The sequence below is a fragment of the Danio rerio genome, chromosome 19 (assembly GCF_052040795.2).
Source record: "Danio rerio strain M-AB ecotype USA chromosome 19, GRCz13ab, whole genome shotgun sequence".
Lineage (NCBI taxonomy): Eukaryota > Metazoa > Chordata > Actinopteri > Cypriniformes > Danionidae > Danio > Danio rerio.
The window spans coordinates 42,829,981-42,850,000 of record NC_141039.2 but is presented as its reverse complement, the minus strand read 5'-3'; the positions used below and the strand labels follow the sequence as shown (position 1 = coordinate 42,850,000).

Sequence of the window (20,020 nt, the reverse complement as noted above, 5' to 3'; positions counted from 1 at the left end):
AAGAAAATAGGCAGTTCCTTAAATCATGTTTACATTTTATTGTTGAGAAAGTGAAACAACGTAGCCAAGGTGATGTAAATGAAGTTATAAAGTACACTGTTCCCTTTGAAGATTCACCCGTGTCCTCGGTATGTTTTCCATATCAAACTGAGAAGGGGGAGACTGCAGCCTTGATCAAACTTGCAAAGTCTTAACTTACAAGAAGAGGATGCGAGACTGAACTGTGTGTGGGCTACTTAATATTGAGGAAAAGCCCCAATCAGATAGGCGAACGTTTGCAGCCCCGCCTCCGTTTTCAGATATCTCCGTCTTTCCCCATCCACACTGAGACGGAGCAGCAGCGTTTTAGAATGAAAACGGCCTCTCCAGCGTTTTCAAAAAGCTCCGTTTTCGGCGCTCGAGAACTCCGGCGTAGTGTGGACGGATGGCGTAACCGTAGCAAAACTTATGCGTTTTCAAACTAAAACGCACTAGTGTAAACGGGGCCTTAGACACAACTGAAGCTCTTTCTAGGTTTACTAGAAACTTCCAGGCAGGTGTGCTGAAGGAAGCTAAACTATGCAGAACACCCGCCCTCTAGGGCCAACTTTGAGCACCCCTGCTTTTAAAGATTTGTGGATAAGGCAGTGTGAGATGAGAGGAAGCTGGAAAAAGATGTACACATCAGCCTTGAGAAGATCCAGTCTTTTTGTCTTTGAATTTCAGAGTGGTTTCTTGACTGCCAAGAGGCAGGAAAGTACAAGAACAGCAGGCAGTCTTTGTCTGTAACAGCTTCAGTGAGATACCACGGGGCTGCTACTACCAAAGCAATACCCAAACCATAAGCTTTATTACTGCCTCCATTTCTGTGTAACAAATGAGCCTTCTTCAACAGATTCTCCCAGCTCACACAGGTGTGGGAAAAAGGGAGATAATTCAGGGATCCTTCAGTGCTACTTCCTTTGCACTCAGGAATTCATCTACACCTGCAATCATGTTCTCAAGGCCCCATGATGGAGTAGAGAAGGCAGTCCTGAAACTCGAAAAATGGAGGATTTTGCAGAGGATTACACCCGGGATGGGAAGTCATATTGCTAGTTTGAAGGTGCTGTAGAGGCACGGACCCATTGGACAGCAAATTAATTGTTGGCTTTACTTAGGCGCCGTTTACAATGCCAGTTAAATGTGACCCAATTCTGATTTTTTTGCTCATATGCAGTGGTGTAAAGTAACTAATTACAAATACTCAAATTACTGTAATTGAGTAGTTTTTCTTAGGAATTGTAATTTATTAAGTCGTTTTATAAATGTGTACCTTTACTTTCCCTTAAATACATTTTTAGAGCTGTATCTGTACTTTTACTCCACTACTTTCCTTTAATCTGCAGTCACTACTTTATTTCTTTCTTGTCTACGGGGATTAGCTAAAGTAGAAAAATCAGTCCTGTGATTCCTGTCTTGTCAAATCGCACAGAAATCAAATCACATGATACTGAACAACATCAACACATGGGTGCTTTATAAATGCAGCAAACTTTTCAGAAGCATTAAAAATGTCCAGGATGATGTTCAAAATGTATACACACATTGACACACAGACTTTTAATAGACTGGATGTTACTGATGAGAAAATAGATGTTGACTGTATGATGACTGAAATCACCAAACAGCCTTAAACAATCACTAAATGGAAGGAATGAAAAATGAAAGAACCGAACGAAGACCAAATGAATGAAGGAAGGATTCAAGGAAGGACTGAACAAACTAAGGAAGGAAACGTAGAAAGGAAGAAAGGAACGAACGGATGAATAAATGAACAAAGGACCTAATGAGGGAAAGAACAAAAATTATTAACAAAAGACCGAATGAATGAGCGAGCAAATGTAGGGAGGAATGAATGAAGGACCAAAGGAATGAATGAAGAAATGAACAAATGTATAAATGAACGAACAAACGAACGAAAGACCAAATGAATAAAGTAAGGATTCAAAGAAGAACTGAACAAACTAAGAAAGGAACGAACGAATAACCAAAGGACCTAATGAAGGGAGGAACACAAATATGAACGATTGAACAAATGAAGGGAGGGAACGAAGGAAGGAACAAATGAATATACTGTAGGAAGATTACTAAATGCACTACAGAATGTTACGTTTACACATCCCTGCTCAAACTGCATGTAAATGCAAAACAACTTTTTACAGCGTAATACTCACTACTCTTGAGTACTCTTGAAAGCGCTACTTTTTACTCATATTTTGAGTAATAGTTACAGCAGATACTTTCACTCTACTCGCACTACATTATTGTGCAAGTAATGGTACTTTTACTTGAGTATGATTTTTCAGTACTCTTTCCACCACTGCTTATATGTGACACAGATCGAATCTGTTCAATGACCATGTAAACAGAACAAAAACAGATGCATTCAGATATTCAGAGATCAGTTTCAGGCCTCCTTCATATGAGGAAATAAATCTGATATAAATCGGATATATTCGCCTATCATGTAAACAGGCAGATCGGATTTATTGAGGAATTCCATTTTGTATGTCATTAAACTTGCGACAATGCTGAACTTCTCAGTGGTTTAATGACGTAGAAGGAAGAGCATGTGTGGAGATGCTGATGCGGCAACAAAAACAACAGTGGAAACATGGAGGAGGAAAGTGGTCAGTCGCAACAATTTTCACCCACCAGACCCGAGATCTCTCACGTACCCACAAACTCCTCCGAATGGTGGAGGACACCATATATAAACCATAGGCGCAAGCTGCGATGACAGCCCTTTCCCTCCACTTCCGCTTCAAAAACCTTTTAAAGCTGGGCGGACTTCGCATATTCTGCAGAGCTAAAAGCAAGACAATTTCTATCATCGTGGCTAGTGTGGTGCAGATACTAGAACCCACCTTTACGCATGCGCGACGTCGTAAATTGTATGGCAAGTGTAACGACATGGATCGGATATGGCTCACAATTAAAAGAATGTATAAACGGACAGGCATATCAGATTTAGGCAACGAATCGGAATTGGGCATCAAGCATCAAGACCTGGGCATTAATCGGGCGTCGGACGGGCACGGAAATGGAAATCAAGACCTGACAGTGTAAACGGGGCCTTTGAGTCCCATGTTTTGATCTCAAAACCGGCTCAAAGCACAATGACCTGCAACATCCGTAGGTCGAACAGGTGAACTCATGGAACAAACTAGGGTTTCGGAAACTTGCTGTATGGGAAATGTTAAAAAAGATGAAGGTACCAAAGTTTAAGCAAGTCTGCATAGCAAGATGCATAGCAATTAGTAGTGGTCTTTGCAGGTTTAGCTTCTGCAAAGCGAGACTTCAGGGAAATAAAAATTCCCTGTACAATTTATTTTTCCAGTAACATTTGGCAGGTGACATGGCATAAGTTGTACAATCATTTAGGATAGGAAATAAACAGAGTGCTCTAGGGAGCAAAATAAATAAATAACTCTCACCCTGGAGCTACTACATTTTTGCATATTCCAGGACATTCAGGTAGTGGTGAATGAAATGAAGACTTGTTAGATACGTCTTATTGAGTGATAAGTAAATAAATAAAACTTGGGGCGTCACAGTGGCGCACGATCGCTTCATAGCAAGAAGGGCGCTGATTCAAGCCAAGCCTGGGTCAGTTGGCATTTCTATGTCGAGTTTGCATGCACTCCCCGTGTTCGCGTGGGTTTCCTCCGCGTGCTCCGGTTTCCCTCACAGTCCAAAGACATGCGGTACAGGTGAATTAAGAAAGCTAAAAGTTGCCGTAGTGTATGTGTGTGAATGAGTATGTATGGGTGTTTCCCAGTGATGGGTTGCAGCTAGAAGGGCATCTGCTGCGTCAAACATGCTGGATAAGTTGGCGGTTTATTCAGCTGTAGAACCCTAGATTAATAAAGGGACTTATACATGTCAAGAATCGTGTACATCTTTTGTATAGCTGAAGTCAAAACTTTTTTAAAACACATTTTTAAACACATTAGTTTTGATAACTCATTTCTAATATCTAATTTATTTTGTCTTTAGCATGATGACAATACATAATATTTTTAGTGATGTTGCTAGTATTCAGCTTAAAGTGCAATTTAAAGGCTTAATTAGGTTAACTATGCAATTTAATTTAATTAGGCAAGTCATTGGATAATAGTATTGACCTTAAAAATTGTATTAAAACAATTCTTTGCTCTATTAAACATCATTTGCGAAATATTTGAAATAGAATATACACTCACTGGCCACTTTATTAGGTACAGGAGTATTAGGTAGCCTTCAGAACTGCCTTAATCCTTCCTGACATAGATTCAACAAGGTACTGTAAATATTCCTCAGAGATTTTGGTCCATATTAACATGATTTGTCGGCTGCACATCCATGATGCGAATGTCCCGTTTTGCTACATTCTAAAGGTGCTCTATTGGATTGAGTTCTGGTGACTGTGGAGGCCATTTGAGTACAGTGAACTCATTGTCATGTTGTTAAGAAACAAGTCGGAGATGATTCATGCTTCATTATATGGCACGATATCCTGCTAGAAGTATCCATCAGAAGATGGGTACACTGTGCTCATTAAGAGAAGCACATGGCCATCTGCAATACTCATATAGGCTGGGGTGTTGACACGATGCTCAATTGCTACTAATGGGCCTAAAGTGTGCTAAGAAAATACCCATCACCAGAATGAACTGTTGATACTACGGAGGATGGATCCATGCTTTTATGTTGTTGACGCCAAATTCTGACCCTATCATCTGAATGTCACAGCAGAAATCGAGACTCATCAGACCAGGCCAGTGTGATCTTCTGCTGCTGTAGCCCATCCGCCTCAAAGTTGGACGTGTTGTGCGTTTAGAGATGCTCTTCTGCATACCTCGGTTGTAACAAGTGGTCATTTGAGTTACTTAATTAGTCATTCCACTCGAACCAGTCTGGCCAACCCGAATCAGTCTTTTCGTTAACCAGCATTTTTACAGGTGTACCTAAAAAAGTGACCGGGGAGTGTAGTTTACTATATATTGGCTGCGTCCGAAAATGCTTACTACTCAGTAGGTACTGCATTTGAATTTAAACGTTTAAACTCGGCCGTTAGAATGGAATGCGCACTCCAGAATCTCGCATGAAGTAGTAAGTCATCCGGGTACTTCTCACATACTGTTTTTCGAATTCTATGAATTCGGACATACTACTCGGCTCACATACTGATTTTAGCACACTATATAGTATGGAAGTATGCGGTTTCAGACGTAGCCATTGTGTATAAAATGCTGTGTTTCACACAGTTCCTTCGTTTTGCTCCAACACAATCAATTAAGTTATCTTTTGTAACAGTTGCACTCCTTAAAAGTTGTAACGAGTAGTTATTTGAGTTACTGTTGCCTTTCTATCTGCTTGAACCTGTCTGGTCATTCTCCTCTGACCTCTGGCATAAACTAGGCCTTTGCGGCCACAGGACAGCCGCTCACTGGATATTTACTCCTCTTCAGACCATTTTCTGTAAACCCTAGAGATGGTTGTATGTGAAAATCCCAGTAGATCAGCAGTTTCTGAAATACTCAGACCAGCTCATATAGCACCAACAACCATACCATGTTTAAAGTCACTTAAATCACTTTTCTTCCCCATTCTGATGCTCAGTTTGAACTGCAGCAGATCGTCTTGACCATTTCTAAATACCTCAATGCATTGAGTAGCTGTCATGTGATTGGTTGATTAGAAATTTGTATTAACGAGAAGTTGAACAGGTGTACCTAATAAAGTGGCCGGCAAGTAACATTGTACAGGAGGGCTAATAATTTTTGCCCTCAACTGTATATTGAAAAATAAAAATAAAATAATAATGCACTGCATGAATGTTGTGATGTTTCAATTACTTTCTATTTAAACTTCCATGTGACCCACACGAAGATCTCAGTATCTCAACTCTCACAGCTTGTGGTCTTCTGAGTTCATTCACAAGAACCCAAGAGAAACAGCCACTTACACCTGTCTTTGATGTTCAAAGTCCAGCCTCCTGAGGAAAACTCAAAGCCTAAACACTCGCTCACATGATAATTGAAATAATTATAGAACAGTGCCCAACGGCCTTGCAAACATTAGAGGGGAAAAAAACTATGAGGGTATACGGGAACGCTTTTCTTAATGAACATGTACCTTCCAGACAAAACAGCACAGCAAGATTCCAATTGCATATAATAAATATTTCATAATGTTAAGTAATAACAACGAACCCGGGAGGAGAAAGGCAATGCTTTTTGAAATGCATACCATGTCATTGCGGCCGAAGAAGGTGTAGACGGCATACAGGTAATAATCAAAGAGCTGAGACACACAGTGGATGACATCAAAGGCGATGGGCTTCAGGATGTTCATCATCTGCATGTATTTCCCTATCAAAGAAAAACAAATCAGGAAAAGATATGTGAGATACACAAGAAGGGTAAATACACAGGGTGGAATGTATAGTACAACCACAAAGCTTCTGTGTCATTTTTAAAATACATATTTTGGAAACGTCTTATTGTTCAAATAAGAAAAACAAAGGAATGTAATGTAATGTGCATTAATAAAGTGCATTTATCATGTGTGTATATGTGTATTATATATATATATATATATATATATATATATATATATATATATATATATATATATACATACATGAACTTCTTCAACAACAAATACATACAAATAATAAGTATATAAATAAACTAAAACAAAAAATAAATAAAACAAAACAAAACAAAGAAATAAAAAAGAAAAAAAAAGAAAAATAAAGAAAATTAAAATAAAATACATTTAAATAAAATAATAAGAAAAAATACGAATAATAATAAAATTAAAAATTAAAAAATTAAAAACAAATGCAAAAATGAACATATATCAACAAAATCTAGTGTAATATTTATTTATTTCTTCTTCACTAATGTATTTCTTCAACAAAAAATACATAAAAAATAAATAAATAAAAATAAACAAAACAAAAAAAAGGAAAAAAGTATAAACGCATTTCAATAAAATAATAAAACAAAATAAAAATTATAAAAAATTATAAAATCTAAAAATAAATAAATAAACAATAAAATAAAAGAAATGAAAATAATATAAAAGAAATAAATAAACAAACTAAACTAAATAAAACACACTTACGTTCAAATAAAATAAAACAAAAAATAAAATAAAATTTAGGCTACATATTTTAGCTTTGTGCCAACATACAGAACTTTAAGACATAGGCTTAAAACAGCACCTATTCACAATCCAACTCTGTTAGTTCATCTTAAACTGCACACAATCCTGAAACCATTACGTTACCCTTCGCGCGTCAAACATGCTTTCAAATGAAGTTGTAAAGATGACCGGACACATGCTCAGAACAGACATAATGACCGGAAGCAGAAGCAGAACGCAGCTGAGCCACAGATGCACCTTCTTCATAGTAATTGAGCTATTAGCCAGTTAATTAGAGGTCAAACTGCAGTCCCTTTGCTTAGGGTCAGTTTTATCATGCACAGGTTTAAGGTCAAATGTCAATTACTCACCAACTAGGCGGATCACGTTGAGGGTGGTGTTGGTGAGGATGGGGGCATTGGCTCGGTTCAGGTTGTAGTCGGATCTCTTCCGGCTGCGAAGTGTCTCTCTGGACACGCTGATTAAGAGGGAACACACAAATTCAGGATGCGCATTACACTTTAATGACCTTCAAAACCGGAGAGCCTCATTCACACATTTTCTTCATTAACCTGGGTTCACAGACTATATTCAGGTCTGTGTTCTCCATTTTGCAGAACATATGTGCTGTATGTAATGTATTATCTGGATTAAAGAAACAAGTGAGGGAAAAAACGTACTTGATTTTAGAGTGAATTTAAATTAAGCGCAAGTGACAGTACTGATTTAAAAGAAAACATAAAAAATATTAATTAAATAAATAAAATGAGGCAAAATAAATAAATAAATAAAATAATTAATAAGAATAAATTAATTAATTAATATTATAATATTTAATATTTATTTATTTCTTCTTCATAAATGTATTTCTTTTAAAACAATTACATTAAATAAATTAATAAATTAATAAATTAATAAATTAATAAATTAATTAATAAATTAATAAATAAATAAATAAATAAATAAATAAATAAATAAATAAATAAATAAATAAATAAATAAATAAATAAATAAATAAATAAAAAGAAAAAAAAACAAATAAAGAAGAGCGGGGGAAAAATGCACTTGATTTTAGTGTGGATTTAAATTAAGTACAAGTGACAGTAATGATAAAAAAAATGATAAAATAATAAAAAATGATAAAATAAATAAAACGAGACTAAATAAACAAATAAAATAAAATATTTATTAATAATGAATTAATTAATTAAATAAAAATATTAAAAATAAAATAAAATACATAAAATAAAATTTTAATAAAATAAAATACAAAAAAGCATTAAATTAAAATAATATTTTTATAAAATAAAATAAAACAAATAAGAATAAAATTTAATTACAATTAAAATAAATTAAATGAAAAAAATAAAATAACATTAAACTAAATGAAATGAAAGATTAAATAAAATAAAAAATAACATGAGTTAAAAAAGAAAATTATCCTAAAAAGTCAAATAAAATTTTTTTGTTGCAACAATTATTTACATAATTCAATAAATAATGAAGTTATAACCAAATAATTATTGTACAAAAGGGCATATCAGTCAGAATTAAGACATGAAAGTCGTGACTGAGATTACAAGTTCCAATTATTTTGAAAAAAAATTTAAATTTACAAACTAAGTCTAGATTATGAGATAAAGTTTGTGAATATGACTATTAATGGCTAATTAGCAACATTTTAAATACTTGAAAAAATACTTTATTGTGTCGCACAGTATTTTAAATTATGCTAGATATGCTTTTTGGCTTTAGAAAACTGAAATTGTCATGCTAAGTCACAAGTACAGTATGAGATAAATAATTATGACTATTAATGACTCTTTAGCATCGTTTTAAATTACTTCAAAAATACTTTATCGTAACTTGGAGTACTTTTTAATATATTTTAAATTATGCTAAATATAAATTTTGGCTTTAGAACATTGGTATTCTAAGTCATTATGAGAAAAAAATAATTTATGAGTATTAATGATTATTTAACATTAATTTAAATACTTTAAAAAGTACTTTATCTTGACTTTTAAACAATTTTTAAAGTGATTAAAATCATTCTAAATATGCATTTTGGCTTTAGAGGTTTTATCTCATAATTAAAAGATTTTAATTCTTAATTCGACTTGGTATGTCCTGATTTTGACAATTAAAGTTTTCAAATTATGATGTCTAATGTTGTAATTATGTGATACAAATTTACTTTTAAATTTGGATTTTAAAGTCAAAATTTTGAGATTTAAAAAGTCATGAAAAAAACATATTTTTTCTTAGATGAGAGAAAAGCTTCCATATTACAATATTGTTTGAGTACTTAATAAGCTTTACATTTCTAAATACTTTAAAACAGACCCCTTCACTTCTATTGTAAGTGCTTTTTGCTTTATTTCTGTGCTAGTTAACAACATATTATGTCTACTGAAATAAGTTTGTACACTGCAAATGCTTTTCTTACTTTTTTGATTACTAATTATTTTATAACTGATCAATTACTGATTTTTTTTGTCTTGTTTCTTGACAAGCACAAAATAGATTTGTTTTAAGAAATACTATGCCAAAATGAAGTCAGTTTTCCCTTAAAATAAACAAAACAATTTGCCAACAGGGTAAGCAAAATAATCTTGTTATTCACTTTGAAATAAGATTATTTTGCTCATCCCAAACATTGGCAGATTATTTAGCTTGTTTTAAGCAAAAACTCACTTAATTTCAACATATTTTTTACTAAAACAATACAAAATGTTTTGCTAGATTATAAAATAATTCATTGATTTAAGATTTTTTTGATAATAGGACTAGAAAGAAGACAAAAAAATAAAGTAAGACTCTTTTTGCAGTGGATTGAATCCGAAACATTACAGTGTTTTCCCAAACAGGCACTGAAATCTCATCTTGTAAGCAAGAATCACAACATCACATTCAAGAAAACTCATGTGACTTTAATCACGCGAAACATTCGCTCCTTTAAAATGTGTCAAAGTGTCACAACATGTAATACAGCGGCTGATTTACTACAGCGAAAACCATCAGTCATCTTTATGAGGAACAAACAGCCATTAAATATTCATCAGGCTTCACTGTTTAATCACATCCCTAATCATTCCCTTGATTTATGACATTTCTATCACACGTAAAACACTGTGAGGAGCGATTAAGAAAAGCAGAGATTAAAGAAACACGTCAGTTTGCAAACTCAGCAAAACAACAACGTGCTTGAATCCCGAAAGAAGCCGTTTTTAACAATCTCCTCCAGACGTTTTTAGTTGACTTCAAAGCTCTGAATGGCTCTAAATGGACGCCTCGTGGACTTAAAAGACTCGTTTTTCATGAAATAATTAATGCCGTTCGCTGGTTATAAGAGGCTAATGATAGCTTGTGTGTTCGCTGTACACTGGCTGAATCTACAACTAAATCGCTGCCCGAAAGGAAACATGAAATCCATAAATGAGAAGTTTGCTGCCTGCTGATTTCTGTCTCAGGTTAATGAAGCGTTTCAACAAGTGACCGGAATATATTCGACCGTTTTTGAAAACATGATATTACACGCTCGATGAAGACAGGCTGACAATCATGCTATGAATATCTAAATTGAATTTCGATTAAGGCGACAGGGTGGCTCAGTAGTTAACACTGTCACCTCACAGCAAGAAGGTCGCTGGTTCGAGTCCTGGCTGGGTTAGTTGGCATTTTTATGTGGAGTTTGCATGTCCTCCTCGTGTTCACGTGGGTTTCCTCCAGGTGCTCCGGTTTACCCCACAAGACATGCAGTATAGGTGAATTGAACAAAATAAATTGAAAAATTGTAAAAACATATGCTGGATAAGTTGGTGGTTCATTCCACTGTGGCGATCCGTGATGAATAAAGGGAGTAAGTCGAAGGAAAACGAATGAATGAATTTCAATCAATTATTTAGGCTGAATTGAAAACTTTTATTATGAAGTTTTGAGAAAAGGTCTCTTCATCTGCACTACACAACTGAAAATCCACGTCAGAAGCTAAATGTATTTATAAAAGTTTAAAAGATTCTTCTTTATAATATATTATTTTAAAATATTAATTAAAAAGCTAATAATCTTCATTGTAGAGTACATATATATTTAAACTCTATTGAAAGAGAGAAAAAAAGATTACATTTTTATCATCCCTTCAGTCTTCACAATATTATACATATCTGAAACACTGCAGTTTATATATATATATATATATATATATATATATATATATATATATATATATATATAAAATATATATATATATATATAAATTTATAAACATCATAGTACCAGATTTCTTTTTTTTTTAATCTACAGGTAAACATTTCACATTCAAAATAATGTGCGTGAAGATTGTTGATATGTTAACATGAATGTTGTTAATGTGTTTGCATGTTAAAATAAATCCGTATTTTAAAATGCAATATTTAATGTGTCAGACACAAAATAGACACGTCATTTTTTTATTTATTTTTTTTATTAAATAATGATTTAATATTAATCTGACCCGTTAACTGTTAATATTGAGTTAATAATTGGCGGTTGGCAAAATTAACCGAAATTATCACCCCTAATGTCAACAAAAGTTTTTATGTTAAATTAATCAGGTTTCAGCTAATTTTTTTTTAGTTATACATTAATTAACTTTTTAGAATTATGATTTATAATAATTAAATATTTTTAGTTGGTTTGACTGATGTAAAAAATTGAGATGACAAGAAAAGCTTACTTGATTCAACAACAACAACAAAAACTTTTTAAAGTGTATGACACTGCAATGGGTTTACTTTTATTTGTGTATACTCAGCATAAAAACAAAACAATGTAGCATTTCACATAAAGAAAACATACAGGAGTGCATATAACAAAACAAAACAAAATTCAGCCTGATGGTCATCCGATGGACACAACGATCCAAAAGAGCCAATCAGAGACCAAAAGCTTTCAGAAACACTTATGTTTCGTAAAAGTAAAAGTAAATATTAGATATTGTTCTTGATTTTTCATATTAAGTATTTATTTTAGGACTCCTGTTATTCAGCAATCTTTTACAAAGCTGTTATGCATAGTTAACTTAATATCCGTAGTCGATTCGACTAATAAGTTGAGATATCAAGAAAAATTATTTGATTCAATAAAACTAAAAATGGGAAGGCAGAGTTTTTTTTTTTCTTGTAGTGTTTAAGACTGCAATGGGTTTACTTTTAGTTGTGTATACTCAAAATGAAAAAAAAGCATTGTGGCATTTCAGAATAAAGAAAATATACAGGAGTGTATTTAACAAAACAAAATTCAGTCTAATGGTCATGTGATGGACACAACGATTCAAAAGAGCCAATCAGAGACCGAAAGCGTTCAGCCACACTTTTGTGTAGAAAAATTAAATATTCTGAACTTATATGAAATATTATGTAAATATAAAAAAATGTATTTTGAGACTCCTGGTATTTATAATTTATTGCTGTTTAAACTGTACAGTAATATTATTTCTGAATACGATTGATTGCAAAAATCTTTTTTTTATTTGATACTAAGGGCTCTATTTTAACAATCTAGGCGCAAAGTCTAAAGCATATGGTGCATAAGCATTAAGGGCGTGTCCGAATCCACTTTTGCTTTTTTAAAGACTAAAAAATATGTTTTGCGCCATGGTCTAACAGGGTTGAGATTAATTTCTTAATGAGTTATAGGTGTGTTTTGAAAAAAAAACAATCAGGGTCTCATCTCCCATTCCCTTTAAGAGTCAGTTGTGTCACGCCATGGCACATTTGCTATTTACATGGCAGATTTTGTAAGTGGAAAAACTGAATGATTCACCAGCAAGAAAAGTTAAACAGAGCATCTACAGCGCCAGGATAAAGAACGAGCCTCCTCCATTTAGCCTCTTTACTTTCAATTGCACAGAAAACGGTGTTGTACGCACTCTACTGAAGACATCCATAAGCCTACACATATAATTTAATTTGTTCAGCACAAATATTTGCTCTAAAACGATTATTAAATTTATTTCTAATTTCCAGCAAATTAATAAATGAACAATAAAAAAAGAAGTGTGGTCAAAATATGTATATATAAAATATATAGTTATATCCAAACACACGTCTATCCCCTATATGGTCCAAAACCTGGCAGGTGGACAAATATAAGCTTGTTTTTAATAAAACAAATATAAATATGAATATAATAATACTGCTAATAATAATAACATTATACAAAAGCAAGTTGCATAATGTTATAAGCTTTCAGCTGGTCTATTGCACAGTCTATTTTAGTTCCTCAAAATAGCAACGCGCCAACAATGTGCCTTAACACTCCTCTAAGCTAGACTGGCACAACCATGAGTCCACAAAGTGGTCCAAATGGTTTGGCTAAATAAAAAACGTGACGCAAAACTTGAAAATTAGGGTTGTGCTGATCTGAAAATAGCAACACATCGCGTAAACACATCTTGTGCCTTATTGCATCGGGTGTATGATAGGGTCCTAAGCCTTTAATTGTCATGTATGAGGGATTTCAAAGCATAAATAGTCCTCACTCGGGTCACAAAACTGCATGAAGTTGTGTTAATAAAGCATTTATTAACAAACAAAGTACTGTTATTATATGCCTGAAAAATAAAATATATAAATGTCAATTTTAATAATTCATTAATCATTTATTTACTCAATCTAAATGATCTTAAAAGTCAAAAACTACTCTTTAATAACTGATTTGTAACTAACGTAATGCCTAATTCAGTAATGAAAACTTTCTGATTGATAAATTATGAAAACACAATCATTAAACACATTATATATGTGCTTGAAGATTAACAACACAGCATTTGTAGCTGTACTTATAAACTGCTTATAACGTCTATGAATGTAGAATTGATGCTTAACAAATGATGAATTAACTATTTGCTAATGCTTAATAAATGATTCATAGTGCGTAGTTATTATAAAGTGTTACGGAAAAGTCTGCGTTTTTGTTTGTCTACACTCAAACGCAAGCCTAAAAGGGGTTTGCAGCTTTTACAAAACTTGTCAAGAAATAAAAGTTCAGAAGTAGCATGGATGCACTAGCGTAAAAAAAAAGTGTGTTAGTGTGTGACACGAGCTGCAAGATGAATCAGTACTGACCTCTTCACTGGAGCGTCCCCTGTCTGTTCATCCACGTAGTCCTGTTTCAGCTCCTCGGGTACATCACTGTCACTGTCGTACTCTTGGTATACGCTCTTCTCCAGCTCATCTGACTCATACTGAACAGAGAGACAAAAGTACAAACATTAACATACATTAACATTATAGTTCAGTACAAAATAGTTCAAAGAAAAACTAATTTTACCTATTAAAAAAATCATCAAAATGAACAACACATCTAAATCTATTATGGCTGCCCTGCATGAAATGAAATGTGAGCAGTGTCATTCTGTGGTATTACAGTTAGAGCTGCAACATTGCGTCAGGTACGATGTCCCTGAAATCAATTATATGGTGAAATCCTTACCAGTTAATAGAAAAGCTAACTTATGATCCTAGGAAGGATAAATTGAAATGTTAATTTATAAAATGATCAGAGGTTTTTACGCTGTAAAAAAGGCTGGGCTGTTATATAATGTGGGAAAGCCAACTGTTGGGTTAAAAAGTGTCATTTAAATTGAACTGAAAAAATGTACGTAATATTGGATTTCTCCCTATTTGACCTAAAGCTGAGTTATAACAATCACACACACACAAAAAAATCCATTTCATGTGTACAACTTAATATACAGCATTTTCATTAAAGAATCATGAAAACAAAAATGTATTTAAAACAGTTATTTTCACATTTCATAATAAGATGCAAAATATATATGCAGTGTTCACAATATAATATTTTTTTCTGTACAGTTGAAGTCAGGATTTTTACAGAATTATAATTTTGACCTTAAAATGGTTTGAAAAAATTAAAAATTGCTTTTATTCTAGCTGAAATAAACAAATAAGACTTTTCTCCAGAAAAAAAAAATATTATCATTATCCCTTTTTAGGGATATAAAGTATCCCTAAACAACCCCTCCCCTCCCCACTTTGTACTCTCTCTCAGGGTAAAAGCACTTGTAGGAAAGGCTGGACTGTTTTTTTTTTTTTTTTATCAACATACACGTTTGTTTTCATTATAGCAGCATCATCAGAGACGCCAAGCACATCAGAGCTTTAATAATGATGAGTATTCGCTCCACACACATGTAATGGCCTCTGTCAACACTTCTAAGGACAATGAGCCACTTAACGTTAGCAAATATTTACGCATCCCATTTTCACTTCCATTTAGTTTCCCCCTTTTTGCAGTGAGTTTGGCAAGCATCTAGTACGACTATAAATGTAACTGTAAACCATCATAAAATGACTGTTTGCTCAAGCCCGATGCCAAAAAGCGCAGCATAAATATTGTTGAAATGTGTTGAATGGATATCAGTGAAAAAAAAGAGGACTGTGAAACTAGTTTGGATGTTTTATAAATGGTGAAATCCTCCAATGTATGATTTTGGGAGTAAAAGAAAATGCTAAATAAAAACTATTAATTGTATATTTCACCCAAAATTGAAAATTTCTTCACTATTTTTTCATCCTCAAGTGTTTCCAAAGCTTTAAGAGTTTCTTTCTTCTGCTGAATAACAACAATAACAGAAATATATATTTCGAAGAAAGCTGAAAACCTGTAACCATTGACTGTAACTAAATCTATGGAAATCAAGGGGTACAGGATTCCATCTTTCTTTAAAATATTTTCTTTAGTGTTGAAAACACATGAACGAAAGTCTGACAGGTTTGGAATGAGTGAAGGAGTAAATGACAGATTTTTCATTTTTGCGTGAAATATCCCTTTAAATTAAACAAGTAAAGAAATACTGTATATAATAATAAATAAGCAATGTTCAGTCCCATACAGTTGGCATGACATATGATTTAGGAAAAGGCACTGCAGATGAAGGTAAAAACGAAAAAATTGTTATAACTAGAGCTGCGTGATATAGCAAAAAAATATTTTTTAAAAATGACAATAATTTTTTTTTCATATGAGTCGATATCGATATTTATCACAATAAATGTTATATGTTTTTCATTATAGTAAAAAAAAATAAATAATATATATACATATATACATATGTACATATATATATATATATATATACATACAGTTGAAGTCAGAATTTTTAGCCCCCTGAATTATTTGCCTCCCTGTTTAATTTCTTCCTCTTTTCTGTTTATTAAACATAATATATTAAAACATAATAGTATTAATAACTCATCTCTAATAACTGATTTATTTTATCTTTGCCATGATGACAGTAAATTATATTTGACTGAATATTTTTCTAGACACTTCTATACAGCCTAAAGTTGCATTTAAAGGCTTAACTAGGTTAATTAGGTTAATTAGGCAGGTTGGGGTAATTAGGCAAGTTATTGTATAAAGATGGTTTGTTCTGTAGACTATCGAAAACAAATGTAACTTAAAGGGGATAATAATGTTGACCTTATAATGATTTAAAAAAAATTAAAAACTGCTTTTATTTTAGCTGAAATAAAAAATAAGACTTTCTCCACAAGAAAAAATATTATCAGACATACTGTGAAATTTTCCTTGCTCTGTTAAACATTATTTGGGAAATATTAAAAAATAATAATTAGAATCAACTGTATATATATATATATCATGATAATTATCGCTATCGAATTATCGCCCAGCAATCAACACACTCTTCCCTGGTTGATTGATTAAGAGTAGGAAAATTAATTTTGTATTTCAAGTTTTCTAAACTGTTAAATTTAAATATAGAGTATATAATTCAATATGTAGTATTTTAGGTTGCTTTTTTTAAATAACTTTATCACTGTATTAAAAATACAGCATTTTCAGTTTTGTCCAAAATCAGGCAAATAACATTTCCCCCTGTATTAACCTTCAGAATTTAGATACGAATAAATTGGTAAGGTTTGGTGTATGTGCTCACTGAAATTTACACACACAAATTAATGAACTGCAATGAGATATTTTAAATAGTTTTCTGTATGTTTAGGTTGAAAAAACCTACAATTTCTAAATTGACACTTTCATTAAAAGCCTGTTTTTGACTGAATGGAAATTCTGTCATCATTTACTCACCCTTCACCATCTACTGTTAAAGACATAATTAATAGCCCTCCTGTGAATTGTTTCTTTTTTAGATATTTCCGAAATGATGTTTAACAGGGCAAGGGATTTTTCACAGTATTTCCTATAATATTTTTTCTTCTGGAGAAAGTCTTATTTGTTTTATTTCAGCTAGAATAAAAGCAGCTTTTGATAAAAAAAAAAAAAAACATTTTAAGCTCAACTCTAACTTACCTAATTAACCTAGGTAACCCTTTAAATATCAATCTTAATATCTAGTAAAATACTATGTACTGTCATCATGGCAAAGATGAAATAAATCAGTTATTAGAAATGAGTTATTAAAACTATTATGTTTAGAAATTGAAAAAAAAAATCTTTCCGTTAAACAAAAATTAGAGGGAAATTATACAGGAGGACTAATAATTCAGTAAGGGCTAATAATTGTATATTCAACAGTATATAAAACTGTACATAACATGACCATCATTCAAACTACTATATACCCCATTAGAAGCCAGGACGTCCTCAGTCTCCTCTTCTTTGTTGTCTATCTGCATCTCGAAGGGGTTTCCACCCTCCAGGTACTGCTCGAACAGAGAAAGCTCCAGCAGATCTGTGAATTCTGGCTGCCTGCTGGGAGACACTGAAGGAGAACGACACTGACCCATGAACTTAAACTCCTGAAAAAGAAGAGAAACATGCAGATCAAACAACTAAAAGACAGGTCATGAAAACACCCACCTGCACTTGTTTTTTGAGTATGTTGTTTGTTTGCTAACGATGTATTAATTTGGGTTTGCGCCATCAGCAGTGAGAGACTGGGTTTAATGATACTGCGTGTTTGTGTTTATTAACCATTCAAGGAGTATTTGATAAATATTACAGATGCATTAAGATTTGTATTGAAAATTCTGAATATACTAGTCATAAAAAACAAGAACTAAGATGCAAAGGTGAAAGCACAATAGCATAGTTCTCATAGTTCAACCACTCTGCGCATCAGAGCTCCGGCAAGAAATCGTTATGGAAATGTGCCTCATTAAAGAGCACCGTTGATTACGCCATTCACTCATGTGCTTTTCAATACCCATTTTCTCTAGTGCAGTTCTTTAAGAAAACACCTGTATATTCAGCACAAAAACTGCTTAAAAGGTCCATCAGAGAACAGTTTATCAAGAGTGAGACCCTGTTTAGCATATAATAATTGAAAGAGATGCATTTCGGTTTATTCGGCAGATACTCTCGGGTGAATATTCCGGCGTTCCACAGTGTAATTTGTTTTGAGACGGATGTACCCTGACTAGGAGAGAAAACAGCTTATGCTGGAATACAATCAGTGATGATGCTTACCCTCATTTATCAAGATGTCAAGCTTTTCGTTAGATTTAAAATGCATATAAAAGCAGCCCATTACAGCAAGACGGAAAATCTGAAGGAAGATGATCAACAAAAAAATGTCTACTATTTGGTTAGAATAGCACACACTGTGGATTTAGCTTATTATCACAGTATGGGCTCGCATAAAGAACACTTTCTGACCCAGGATATGTACAGGAAGCATAGAGTAAATTACAGCGCCGAAAATAAGTATTGAACACGCCATGAAAAATTAATTATGTGTAATAACAATGGAATGACAGAAGCAGAAAGTACTGAACTATTAAAAACGTATTTAATACTTTATATAAAAGGCTTTTTTAAATGACGGCAGCTTAAAGACGCCTCTCGGATGGAGAATGAAATGACATGAATTGCTCATGTGTGATTTTTCACAGACTTCAACAGAGTGGAAACATCTTGATGGTTCTGTGGGTCTATTAAATCTGATCTATATTTTCTATTCTCTATTGGATTGGATCAGGTGATTGGGTGGGCCATTCTACAGCTTGATTTTCTTTCTCTGAAAGCATTTGAGAGTTTCCTTGACTTTGTTTTGGATTATTGTCTTGCTGAAATGTCCACCGTGGTTTCATCTTCATCCTACTGCGAATGTAGATGGACTGAAGTAGCTGACATTAATTTACAATGACACAGAGCAGAAGGTTGCTAAAGAACTACTGAGCGATTTCAGCTGCTGCCTGGGCTTTCACTGCCTTTCTACATCTCCCTATCTTCATGTGGTCAATACTTTTTCTCACTGTGATTTCATTTATTACACATGAATTCATTTGTAAATTAATTAGATTTGAGTTTTTTTTGTATATATGGATTTCTTTGGTTGTTATCAACATCTGGTGAACATTTCAAGTCAACAGCACCGTCAGAAATATGTTTTCTGAGAAAAAATGGAGACATATTTAATACTCCCCGCTGTATACTCTTTTATAGGTTACCTTATCACCATTTTAGGTTTCAACTGGTAACACTGGTGACTTTTTTACTTACAGTATATTTACTAAATGCTGAATGCTAAAAAGCACTACTAAAGCGTCTTAGCTTGTGATAACTGTTTAAGCCTAGTTCACACTACAGGATTTTAAGCTCTATTCGAAAGCTTGCCGACAGATCGTGCTGTGATCGAGAAAAAATCTGGGGGTGCTCAGCAGTCTTTATGTGTGAACTACTGAACAACGCCCTGAACAAGTTGCCCTCTTTCAATGTCCTCCATCTCATCAAGCAGAAATAATCTTTTCACTGCTGATTATAGCACCGGGGATATTTATTCAAATCAGATTTATTTTTATAACTGACTTAAAGGGATAGTTCGCCCCAAAATGTTTTAATTACCTCATTATCTACTCTCCCTTTCTTC

General features: G+C 33.2%; 1 protein-coding gene across 24 annotated transcripts in view; it reads right to left on the bottom strand.

Moving 5' to 3' along the window:
- Positions 1-20,020, bottom strand: part of vps50 (VPS50 EARP/GARPII complex subunit) — a 305,358-nt gene that overhangs the window by 121,954 nt on the left and 163,384 nt on the right. For all 24 annotated transcript variants that reach the window (XR_015515668.2, XR_015515667.2, XR_015515669.2 and 21 more), the window contains 4 exon segments: positions 17,772-17,948; positions 14,268-14,386; positions 7,530-7,636; positions 6,256-6,377 (listed from right to left, as the gene is read on the bottom strand). Coding sequence is in view for 4 of the 24 variants with exons in the window: in NM_001365104.2 (NP_001352033.1) it covers positions 6,256-6,377; positions 7,530-7,636; positions 14,268-14,386; positions 17,772-17,948 (525 nt within the window). In the remaining 20 variants the exon portion in view is untranslated.